Source organism: Oncorhynchus keta, chromosome 22, assembly GCF_023373465.1.
Source record: "Oncorhynchus keta strain PuntledgeMale-10-30-2019 chromosome 22, Oket_V2, whole genome shotgun sequence".
Lineage (NCBI taxonomy): Eukaryota > Metazoa > Chordata > Actinopteri > Salmoniformes > Salmonidae > Oncorhynchus > Oncorhynchus keta.
The window spans coordinates 11,618,724-11,630,825 of NC_068442.1; the positions used below are offsets into that span (position 1 = coordinate 11,618,724).

The following is a 12,102-nucleotide window of genomic DNA, read 5'->3' on the forward strand; positions in this document are numbered from 1 at the left end:
AAATACTATTACTCGTGTTTATTGATGTGTGTTTGCTCATGTGGTGTGTTTGTATTCCTCTACAGCTGCAGGGCTCGATCATGGTGGGCTCTTTGTTCCAGGTGCTGGTGGGTTTCTCTGGACTCATTGGTTTCTTCATGCGTTTTATTGGCCCCCTTACCATCGCACCCACCATTTCTCTGATTGGCCTGTCCCTGTATGACTCGGCTGGAATGAGCGCAGGGAACCACTGGGGCATCTCCACTATGTGTGTAAACTCCCCACAAGCCTGCAGTTATCAACTGTTGAACGGGGCCCATATCCACAGTGTCTCAGAGTAGAAGATTTGTCATAAGTGCTGAGAAGAGAGACATTTTACTCATACTCTTATGGGTAAAAAGCTATGCATGAAGCCTCTTTAGTCATAAGACTCCCACCTAGACGACAGGTATTTAGGAGACCTCATGAGCTGTGAGAACCAGTTAAAGAAAAATCCACTCAAAAATGATATATATATATAAGAAGCAAAGTGTCACTTTCCACATCATCATGATGATGTGACACTTGACATTTTGGGACTGTATCAGCAGTGGACTAATGAAAACAATACCTAATGAGTGGATTTTGAGTGGATACTAGAAAAATCTTACCCATTCTAAATGCACCACTGGATGGCTCATTCTGCTTTGTGAACAGAGTTTTTCTCCTTCCTACAGGACAACTGCTCTGATCATCCTGTTCTCCCAGTACCTCCGACACATCCCTGTACCATTCCCCACATACAACAAGACCAAGAAACTCCACACCTCCAGGATCTACATCTTCCAGCTTCTCCCTGTACGTCCATTGGAAAATAAAGGACTAGATTCTATCAGATCCGCACTAGCCGACATCTGCACTGCGGTTGTTTTGGAGGTGTTGGGTGTGGAAATGCGTTAGAGCTGTCAATCCACAAGTGTCTCCCTGCGTGACATTGCTATTGGATGAAAAACTACACCCGACTTTATAGCCGACAAATCCCATGCAGCCATGTAAGAAGTTCATGAAGCTGCGCTACAAGTTCAACCACTGAAATGCGTGATGTTCTATTGTCTATACCGCAATTAGACTGATAGGCTATAAATCCCCCCCCATCCAAATTAACATGAGAACATGCATTAGCCAGTCATAATTTCGACAATCGATAGAGCCTACTCTCTCTTTCACCGTTTTGAACTTCTAACGTTTTAGGGATAATAAGGAAGGGAGTGGTTGGTGTCACACGAGCAGCCACTCACTGATTTGTCAGCTCATACTGCAGTTACACCTCCAACAACGCAAAACTATCCACTACCCTCGAGCTGATTGAATCGAGGCCAAAGACTCAAAGTTGTTCATTGTTCACTTATGGACCTTATATAGCCCAAAGTTTTCCCTGGTCAGTTCCTGTAGTCTGGAAACACTCCTGGTCCTGATAATGACTGGTGTAGTATTTGCATGTACAGTACTGTGTGTGACTTCTTCCTCAGGTGCTCCTTGGCATCACACTGTCATGGCTGATCTGTTACATCTTCACCATCTCTAATGTCCTGCCCTCCGAGCCGGAGCAGTACGGCTACCTGGCTCGCACAGACCTGAAGGGGGATGTCATAAGCCAGGCCCCTTGGTTCAGATTCCCATATCCAGGTACGAAGCACAGCTGCTCAGTGGGATCATAAGCAATAACTCCATAACCTGATATTCAGTTTTTCCTGGTACGGTCACATGGTCAGAAAAAACTCAGGGCTTATCACAATCCTAACCCAACCTTCAGTAGTTAGTGCTGTATGGGTAACTAATATGTATGGTTTATCGGTTATGGAACGTGCCTTCCGAAATTATTCAGAGCCCTTGACTTTTCAATATTTTGTTATGTTAGACTTATTCTAAAATTGATTTAAAAAAATCTTTAGCAATCTACACACAATACTCCATAATAAAATAGTTAAAATAAAAAACAGAAATACCTTATTTACATGAGACTCGACATTGAGCTCAGGTGCATCCTGTTAACATTGATCATCCTTGAGATGTTTCTACAACATGATTGGAGTCCACCTGTGGTAAATTGATTTGGAAAGGCACACTCCTGTCTATATGAGGTCCCACAGTTGACGGTGCATGTCAGAGCAAGAACCAAGCCATGAGGTCGAAGCAATTGTCTGTAGAGCTCATAGACAGGATTGTGTCGAGGCACAGATCTGGGGAAGGGTACCAAAAAATGAAGGTCCCCAAGAACACAGTGGCCTCCATCACTCTTAAATGGAAGAAGTTTGGGAACACCAGCCAAAGCCCAGCAATCGGAGGAGAAGGGCCTTGGTCAGGGAGGTGAACAAGAACCCGATGGTCACTCTGAGCTCTAGAGTTCCTCTGTGGAGATGGTTGTCCTTCTGGAAGGTTCTCCCTTCTCTGCAGCACTCCAAAAATCAGGCCTTTATGGTGGAGTGGCCAGACGGAAGCCACTCCTCAGTAAAAGGCACATGAAAGCCCGCTTGGAGTTTGCCAAAAGGCACATGAAAGCCCGCTTGGTGTTTGCCAAAAGGCACCTAAAGACTCTCAGAGCATGAGAAACAAGATTCTCTGGTCTGATGAAACCAAGATTGAACTCTTTGGCCTGAATGCCAAGCGTCACGCCTGGCACCATCCCTATAGTAAAGCATGGTGGTGGCAGCATCATGCTGTGGGAATGTTTTTCAGCAGTAGGGACTGGAACTAATCAGGATCTAGGTGAATGGAGCAAAGTACGGAGAGATCCATTATGAAAATCTGCTCCAGAGCGCTCAGGACCTCAGACTGGGGTGAAGGTTCACCTTCCAACAGGACAACGACCTTAAGCACACAGCCAAGACAACACAGGAGTGGCTTCGAGACAAGTCTCTGAATGTCCTCTGAGTGGTCCAGCCAGAGCCCGGACTTGAACCCTATCTAACATCTCTGGAGCGACCTGAAAGTAGCTGTGCAGCAACCTGACATGGCTTGAGAGGATCTGCAGAGAAGAATGGGAGAAAATCCCAAAATACAGGTGTGCCAATCTTATAGTGTCAAACTCAAGAAGACTTGAGGTGTCATCGCTGCCAAATGTGCTTCAACAAAGCACTGACTAAAGGGTCTGAATACTTATGTAAATGTGATATTTAATTTATATATTTTTTTATAAATGAGCAAACCTGTTTTTGCGTTGTCATTATGGGGTATTGTGTGTAGATTGATGAGGAGAAAAATGATGAAATCACTTTTAGAATAAGGCTGTAACCTAACAAAGTGGAAAAAGTAAAGGGGTCTGAATACTTTCTGAAGACACTGTATATGAATAGAAATACCCAAATGTATTGTATGTTAACTGGAACCCATTATTCTGATTCCAATCTCAGGTCAGTGGGGTTTGCCAACTGTGAGCCTGGCGGGAGTGGTAGGGATCTTGGCTGGGGTGTTATCCTCCATGATAGAGTCGGTGGGGGACTACCACGCCTGTGCCAGACTATCAGGGGCCCCTCCACCCCCTAAGCATGCCAACAACAGGGGCATTGGCATTGAGGGGATTGGCTGTCTGCTGGCTGGGGCCTGGGGCACGGGCAACGGAACCACCTCCTATAGTGAGAATGTGGGTGCACTGGGCATCACCAAGGTGAGAGGGGCTAGAGGCTGTTTTTAGATTTAGACTGCAATACAATTTTGAGCATATTATAGATAAATCAATGCTTTTTGGAATATGGAATAATATAAGTTATACAAGCTATTGGGTGTTATACAGTCTCAACAGACATGGCTATTTCTTTCTCTCTCAGGTGGGCAGTCGCATGGTGATCGTTGCTGGTGGGGCATTGATGATCATCATGGGACTTTTCTGTAAAATTGGAGCAATTTTCACCACCATCCCCACACCTGTGATTGGAGGAATGTTCTTGGTCATGTTCGGGGTCATTTCTGCAGCTGGAGTTTCAAATCTGCAGGTAAACGCAGTTGTCTAGGTTTATTTACACGTTGAATAGTACAATGGTCACTATAGAGACATTTTACATATGAAGGCTTTTTCAGTCATGTCTTACCTGTCATGTCTTACCTTTCAGTTAAATTGCCAGCAAAAATATTATAATCAGATTACTTTTATATTCAGAATGGATGTTTGTAAAAAAATGCATTGTTTTCTCAATGATATTCAATTCACCATTGAAGAAAGGCGGAAGTTTAAATTTGTTCCACCTGAGTCAGAGACTCAGGTGTTACGTTAGAGAGTTACGTTAGAAATTAAAATTTTGGACAAGTAACTTGTAACTAACAAATTACATTTAGAAAGTAATCTACCCAACTCTGCTTGTAGGGTTGCAAAATTCAGGTTGCTCATTTCAAAATAAGCAAGAAATCTGTGAATATGTTTTTGGTAGAATGTTTTGAAAGTTTTTAGAATTAAAACAACCCTAATGACTTTGTGGCGTTTCTCTGTCAATTCTTCTCTGCTTATCATTTGACAGTATGCAGACATGAACTCCTCCCGGAACGTGTTTATCTTTGGATTTTCCATGTTTTCCGGGCTTGTCATTCCAAACTGGATATTCAAGAACCCGGATGCCATAGCAACAGGTATCAGAGCAGATAACGCATGAAACACTATGACTAAGAAAATTCACAATTCCTTACAAATAAAGCTGGGTGGAAAAAGCTCAGCAGAAGAACAAAATAGAGGGCAAGTGGAGGTCATGTTGCTGAGATCTGAGATTCCGCTAGTATGTGACTTGGCCCAGTGTGATGAACTGTGTTATCTTTGTCAGGTGTGGTTGTGCTGGACCAACTGCTGCAGGTGCTTCTAACAACCAGCATGTTTATTGGAGGCTTCTTTGGGTTCTTCCTTGACAACACCATTCCAGGTAAGCTTCCACCCAGGAGGACCAGCCTGGTTTCATAGACTATATGAAACATCCGGGACACATGCTACGTTGGTATGATTACACAAGACTAATGGTTACTTAACGCAAAAACAAATGTATAGCAACCCAAAGGTTGCATGTTTGAATCTCATCATGGACAATTTTAGCTAATTAGCAACTTTACAACTACTTACTACTTTTTAGCTACCTTGCAACTACTCGAATCTCATCGCAGACAACTTTAGCATTTTATGCAGATTTTAACTAATTAAACAACAAAGAATATGATCTATATGATCAGTCTCTGTGTGTAAAATAAAGTGGTTAATGTGAACCTAACCTAAAAAAAATAAGAAAGCAACCCAATGTTATTTGTTGCCTAGACTTTACTGCAAATGACACTCAAGTCTTGAGAAAAAAAAACAATACGCTAATATTGCAGTTAACCATGACAGCCTTTATAATAGAATGCCTGTGACCACACACACACACACACACACACACACACACACACACACACACACACACACACACACACACACACACACACACACACACACACACACACACACATCTAAATAAAGCACTTGGGAATTTCTTAAATTTAACTAGGCAAGTCAGTTAAGAACAAATTCTTATTTACAATGACGGCCTACACCGACCAACGCGGGACCAATTGTGCGTCACCCTATTGGCGTCTCAATCATGGCCGGTTGTGATACAGCCTGGATTTGGACCCAGGGTGTCTGTAGTGACAACTCTAGCACTGTGATACAGTGCCTTAGACCACTGCGCCACCCAGGAGCTGTAGAAATAGAGTGAAACAGGCATTCTATTTTTTGCTCTATTATAGTGGCCACTATAGTAGGGAAAGGAAAGGGTCAGTTGTACAACTGAATGCATTCAACTGAAATGTGTCTTCCACATTTAACCCAACCCCTCTGAATCAGAGTAGACATAGATCAAGTGCACAAGGCTACATGTGTGCAAAAATAACATTCACTGAGTAAAACATTTAATAATCCCCCCTTACTCACACACAAGTGTTTACTGTCAAGTTCAAAACAACAAAAGCAATAACTTTGGGCTACACTGCACATAATTACGTTGTACACTTTCTGCCTTTGGACATCTGTTCTACAATGTGACAGCAGAGCATGATACCCTTTGTTGGCATAATTGAACTCTTTCAGGCAGAGAGTACACCTGGCATACCCCTTTTTATCCTCTGTATTGCGAAAGAGTGTGTGGTGTTCCTTTCACCTCTACAATGGCATCCAGTTTAAGCCAGGCCCAGCTCCAGCTACACATAACTGTTTAACAAGCAACACCTCATTTTCACCCAATTCTCTCATTCTGAAAATTAACCACATACTGTAGAGGGAAAACATTACTTCACATATAGTAGTTAGTTCGTTAGCTAGTTAACTAGTTAACAGTTCACAGATTGCCACGGTCCAGTAAGCAACTAACGCGTTATAACTTAAGGAATGGCAAGGAGTCATATAACGTTACCAGTTAATGCTATAATCAAATGCTTAGGTTACTAATGTTAGCTCATCTGATGTTGTAACGTTGTCTGACTTTATTAGCCAGCTAATTGTCACACCATAAACTCTATTTGATCAGTTAATTTGGCTAATATTGCTCAACATTTCTCTGGCTAGCTAACGGATAATTCGATCCAGCCAGCAAGATACTTAACAATGCTAACAATACTTGTTCCACCACACTTTCTCCCTCACTTCAAACTTCTGGTTACTTTTCTGATCAGATCTACACGAATCACGTAGGTCACCTATTTAGGTTTCAAAATTACGATTGACGCCGCAAGGTGACAGGTAACTGCATCCCTGAACTACTTAGAATGTTATCTAACCTAAACTTTATCCTAACCCTAACCTTAACCACTAACCCTAATGTTATCTAACCTAAACTTTATCCTAACCCTAACCTTAACCACTAACCCTAATGTTATCTAACCTAAACTTTATCCTAACCCTAACCTTAACCACTAACCCTAATGTTAGCTAACCTAAACTTTATCCTAACCCTAACCACTAACCCTAATGTTAGCCACGTAGCTAGCGTTGGCATTAGCCACCTAGATAATTAATACATCAGTACCATACAAACGTAACATTTCACTCATTTGAGTATCCCAGATTTGACTAAATTACGTCTCCAGTATGGGAGGATGGGGAACACTGTATCTATCCAACCGTTTCACATAGAGTAAAATGCACTAGTCCTCTTTCATGTCTACAATATCATATAGGCTGTTCTCAGTCTCTGTTATGGATGAGTTGAAGCATTCTACTCCACTGCTTTGGGCCACACAGGCACCCTGCGGGAGCGGGGCATCATGGACTGGAACAAGATCCCCCTTGATGACTCCAGCAACACTTTGGAGAGCAGTGAGGTGTACAACCTTCCATTTGGAATTAGCTCTTGTCTCTCCTCCTTCTCCTGGGTTCGATATGTGCCGTTCATCCCTCCAAATGCACCAAGCTCACAGGACGAGGCCAAGGTGGACTCTTTGGCGACCAAGCAGCAGCCTGTGAAGCCAGAGGTTATCAGATCAGTGGCCCTATGAACACTGTGCAGGACCAGACACGGGCTAAAACAACAACAATAAGCGAGGCAGCTCTCGTGACATGGTCCTCCCGTTCTGTTCTATTTTGTCGAATATTTTATACTCATATCTTGTAAAGATTTGATTATACATTTTCTAAATTAACTTTTGGCAATAATATTTTGCCATTTGTGTGGTGTACATACATTTTTGTTGTGATACATCTTTTTTTTTTTTTTTTTTTTTTACAGTAAAGTGTTGTAAAAATATACATTTTTTTTATGGAACTTGTATTTTACTGATAACACACTGTATAGGAACCATACAATAATTGGACTAAAATCACTTTTAAAGTTTCAAAAATAATAATATCTGTAAATATACTGATTTTTTTTCAGAACTACATTTCCAATTGTGTTCAGGGTAGCACTAGTAATAAACCATTCCAAGAGTTTTAAATACTAACAAAAATCTAAAAACTGCAATACATTTTAATCATATCTCAAACTGTAAAATTGATTCGGTGATACGATAGTACAAAGGTAGCCAATGAAATCATTCTTGACACTACCTATCATGATTAATGGAAAAGTTTTGAAAAATGGAGACCAATGGAGCCCTGCAAATGAAGACGACAATATGTATCAGTACAGTATCAATCCACAACATAGAGCTATCATTTATCTGTGAGGTTTTTCCTCAGCTGTCACTGTCAGGTCCTGCTTGATGGCTCTGTACAAGCTGAGAAAGAACTCTGCCAGTGGTCAGCACAGTGCACTCAAAGTCCTCTGGGCGATTGGAAAGATCAGAGATCAGGAGACAGATATCCAAGGAAAAATGTCTCACCTCAAAGAGTACATTCACATCCTCTATAGCGCTCTGAAAGGTGGGGTTCACCATTGACGTCATCTCTCTCTTCACTCTAACAGCTGGTGGGTAAAGGGCTGAATGAGGGAGAGAGAGAAAGAATGTTAACTCTTTTCTCTCTAAGTCTTGCCAAAGGTTTCATTGTGTGATGTGCTGTAGAGCATGTGGCTTGAACCATATTTATTGCATATTAAGATTTGTCTTAATGTCATACTCTATACATGATTTATAAACAGTGTGTGTTATTCTCACAGGGGAAACACAAAGAAATGGGTTGCTTTGTGTCACACTCCAATTCAAAGAGTTGCCAAATTGAATGTGGTTACACCTCTTAGCCCTATTAGTAATACCTCAGTCTATGTGAGGATGTGAAATTCTTTCTATATGAGTAAATCTAGTGAAACGTTATTCATGTAAAAGGGGAGGTGGTTGTCTTTTTGCTGTTTGAATAAAAGTCAGCCATGTCCAAATAGACCTAGTTGTGTCCTTAATGTAGAAAGTATGGAAGAGTACTTAAGTTATCTATTGAAAAACTAAAATACGTGAGGAACGTTTATCAGGACATGCCTAAGTACTGACAGAATTATAGAACTGTAGGCAACAAAACCACAAGGGGGAAACATATGGTTCTCACTATCACATCTAGAACAAACCCTTAAATCATTATGATGAATCAATTGCAATGTGTTATCTAAGGGACTTTTCATGGAAGCACAGTTGTATGGCTTGGGTCACTGTTTCTTGTCCACATTTTCACCCAGCTCGGGCAGGTCTACTGTCAGATACACTGTTTGAGCCTCTCTGCTTTCATCCTCTACTGAAGTAGTCTCCCCTGACATACTGTTACCATTAAGTAGCGACACAGTTCTAGAAATTTGGTAGCGAGCTGGTCAGCATAAGAACCGAATCAGCTTCAGTGTCTTACTGCAATGTGCCAGGAGATGGCATTCTTCTCAAACTAATGCCAGATGCCTCCCAGTCAATTCTATCACTGCCAGTCAAAAATGACTTTAGGGTTTGTTTGAAAATGCACTGAGACCATCAATGCTACCTTCAAATGTCCATTAGAAGACAGTAGACAACATAATATATAACCTTTCAAGTTAATTCCCTCAACTACAATTGCCACTGATCATCTGATGCTTCACATGAATGCATAAAGCAATAGCACACACATAGAAGTACAGTACAGTGAGTATATTTTCAAGATGAGCAAATATGATTCTCCATGAAAAATCACATATAGTTGACTGTTTCCGGAGTAATATACCTAAACCAATTAAGAACAGCATACTGCAACTTAAAGTAAACCAATATAACTCATAATGATCCTATAGTGATGCTTCATGGTGAGCTGAAAACTGCATGTCAGCACATCTTATCATAGCTACAGTACACAGTAGGCACTTCCCAATCTGGCTCCAGAGAGATCATCATCTCTTCAGATGCCATCTGTCGTCATTACAATACTCTATGCTTAGGATAAATTCAGTTGGTGAAACCCTCCTCCCCCTCCTGCCTCCACCACCCCTTTTAAAACCCTATCAACTCCCATCACTGAATTTTTGGACTGAACAAATGTCCCCTTATGCACTCACACTTCACCAAGCATGACCATCAAACCCATTGTCCATCTGTTCTTCATAGACAGCAGAATGATCACTGTAATTAGCCGCATGAAGCAGTAAAGACAATCCCCACAGTCTCCGGTAGAATCGTGACTTTATAGGACAAGCCATATTTGCTGTATCAAATCTGCACCGAAAATAGCACTGTGGAAATATGCTGGATCCGGCGCTGACTGAGCAAAATGACTCTGACAAATGACTTGTTTTTTCCATAATGGTTTTACTCGTTACAATACTAAATCCCCTGCAGACTGAACAACAACATTTCTGTATTAAACCTAGGAGAATACATGTGTCCAAAACAATATTCCATTGTGACCAGATTTGTCAAATATGTACAATACTCAGTTCAGATTACTCCAATAATGACTTTCCTCCATATCTACTGAGGGAAAAATGAAATATTTGGTGTGGATGGATGATAATGTTGTATGTTGTTTCTATCATTCTAGGTTATGAAGATTACTTCATCTCACACAGAGCCCCTCAGCCTCTGTACAAGCATTTCCATCGAAGGGAACATATTTTACACAAAGTTTCTCAGAGGTTAAACCGTTATGAGATACCAAATATTTGTGATTTGTGAACAATATTATATTGATTTAGTCTTCATTTATATGGTTCCCATCCACACGTGTAAACACTTTCCTTTCCTTTGTATTTCATTTAAAACAGGAGACTTCAAAGGGGGAATTTGGGGGAAATTCTGAGAGCTACACTTAATTGTCTCCCCTTTCCACTGTGAAGCTCTCCAAAACATTTAAATCCAAAGACACACAGACAACCCCTAATAAAGTTTGCTCAACATCCTGGTCTGATCCTCACACAGTTCTCCTCCTCCTCCTCCTCTGTTTCTGCTGCAGTGCCAGAGGCTCCACGAGGTTCCAGCCTCTCTCACACCCTCTCAGCACACAGGACACCAGGGCCCTTATTCATAAAGGACCCCCCCCCCACACACACACACACACACACACCTGTGCATTTATTGTAATCCTAGATCAGCACTCCTATTCTGAGAAACTTTATGAATATGTGTCCAGAACTCCAGCCAGCCAGACCTTCTGTCCTTTACTTAGTAAGGTCCAAGGTCTCTTCCTCCTACTTGTCTCTTCTTGGATCCTCCTCTGCTCTGTCCCAGCTTTCACACCTTCCTCTCATCCACCTGGGCCTGCATTCTGTTGTCTTGCTTCCTGAGAGTGAGATTAAGGGAAAAATAAGAGAGAGAGATAGAAAGAGAGAGATGCAGAGAGGGACATTACACCATACCCAAATTGACAGGCAAGAAAAAAATAAAAACAGTGTCATTTGTTTTCCTTTACCTCTTCAATGTCAGAGCTGCCCGGCCATGTTTAAATTCATGGCCCGTTCAAATCTATCACTTCAACTTAGTCCTGAACTCATCCTTTTCCTAGTTAAGGGTATTAACAACTAAAGCCTGTGAGACTGTTCTTGAAGCACTATTATAGGCTGTGATGCCTCAGTCCAAGGCCATTACATTGAATACGACTACATCTCCTGATGGGATCTGGGACTTAGGCCTGTTTCCTGGCACACTGGCCAAGGAGGAAATCCCAATTTTAATGGCCAAACAGAGCATTATCACATAGAACCTGGGTGATATGGCCAGGTCAGCTGTTATGCACACACATACACATCAAATCAAATCAAATCAAATGTTATTTGTCACATACACATGGTTAGCAGATGTTAGTGTGAGTGTAGCGAAATGCTTGTGCTTCTAGTTCCGACAATGCAGTAATAACCAACAAGTAATCTAGCTAACAATTCCAAAACTACTACCTTATAGACACAAGTGTAAGGGGATAAAGAATATGTACATAAAGATATATGAATGAGTGATGGTACAGAGCGGCATAGGCAAGATACAGTAGATGGTATTGAGTGCAGTATATACATATGAGATGAGTATGTAAACAAAGTGGCATAGTTAAAGTGGCTAGTGATACATGTATTACATAAGGATGCAGTAGATGATATAGAGTACAGTATATACGTATACATATGAGATGAATAATGTAGGGTATGTAAACATTATATTAGGTAGCATTGTTTAAAGTGGCTAGTGATATATTTTACATCATTTCCCATCAATTCCCATTATTAAAGTGGCTGGAGTTGAGTCAGTGTGTTGGCAGCAGCCACTCAATGTTAG

The 12,102-nt window shown here is 41.3% G+C and overlaps 1 protein-coding gene across 8 annotated transcripts in view; it reads left to right on the plus strand.

The window, feature by feature from the left end:
- slc23a4 (solute carrier family 23 member 4) overlaps positions 1 to 8,792 on the plus strand; it is a 31,374-nt gene extending 22,582 nt beyond the window's left edge. For all 8 annotated transcript variants that reach the window (XM_035798251.2, XM_052474777.1, XM_052474780.1 and 5 more), the window contains 8 exons: positions 66 to 247; positions 696 to 816; positions 1,488 to 1,644; positions 3,369 to 3,622; positions 3,783 to 3,947; positions 4,467 to 4,575; positions 4,764 to 4,859; positions 7,202 to 8,792. In XM_035798251.2, coding sequence (XP_035654144.2) covers positions 66 to 247; positions 696 to 816; positions 1,488 to 1,644; positions 3,369 to 3,622; positions 3,783 to 3,947; positions 4,467 to 4,575; positions 4,764 to 4,859; positions 7,202 to 7,455 — 1,338 coding nt within the window. In that variant the 3' untranslated portion in view covers positions 7,456 to 8,792. The remainder of the gene's footprint in view (positions 1 to 65; positions 248 to 695; positions 817 to 1,487; positions 1,645 to 3,368; positions 3,623 to 3,782; positions 3,948 to 4,466; positions 4,576 to 4,763; positions 4,860 to 7,201) is intronic.
- Positions 8,793 to 12,102: the final 3,310 nt, after the last annotated feature.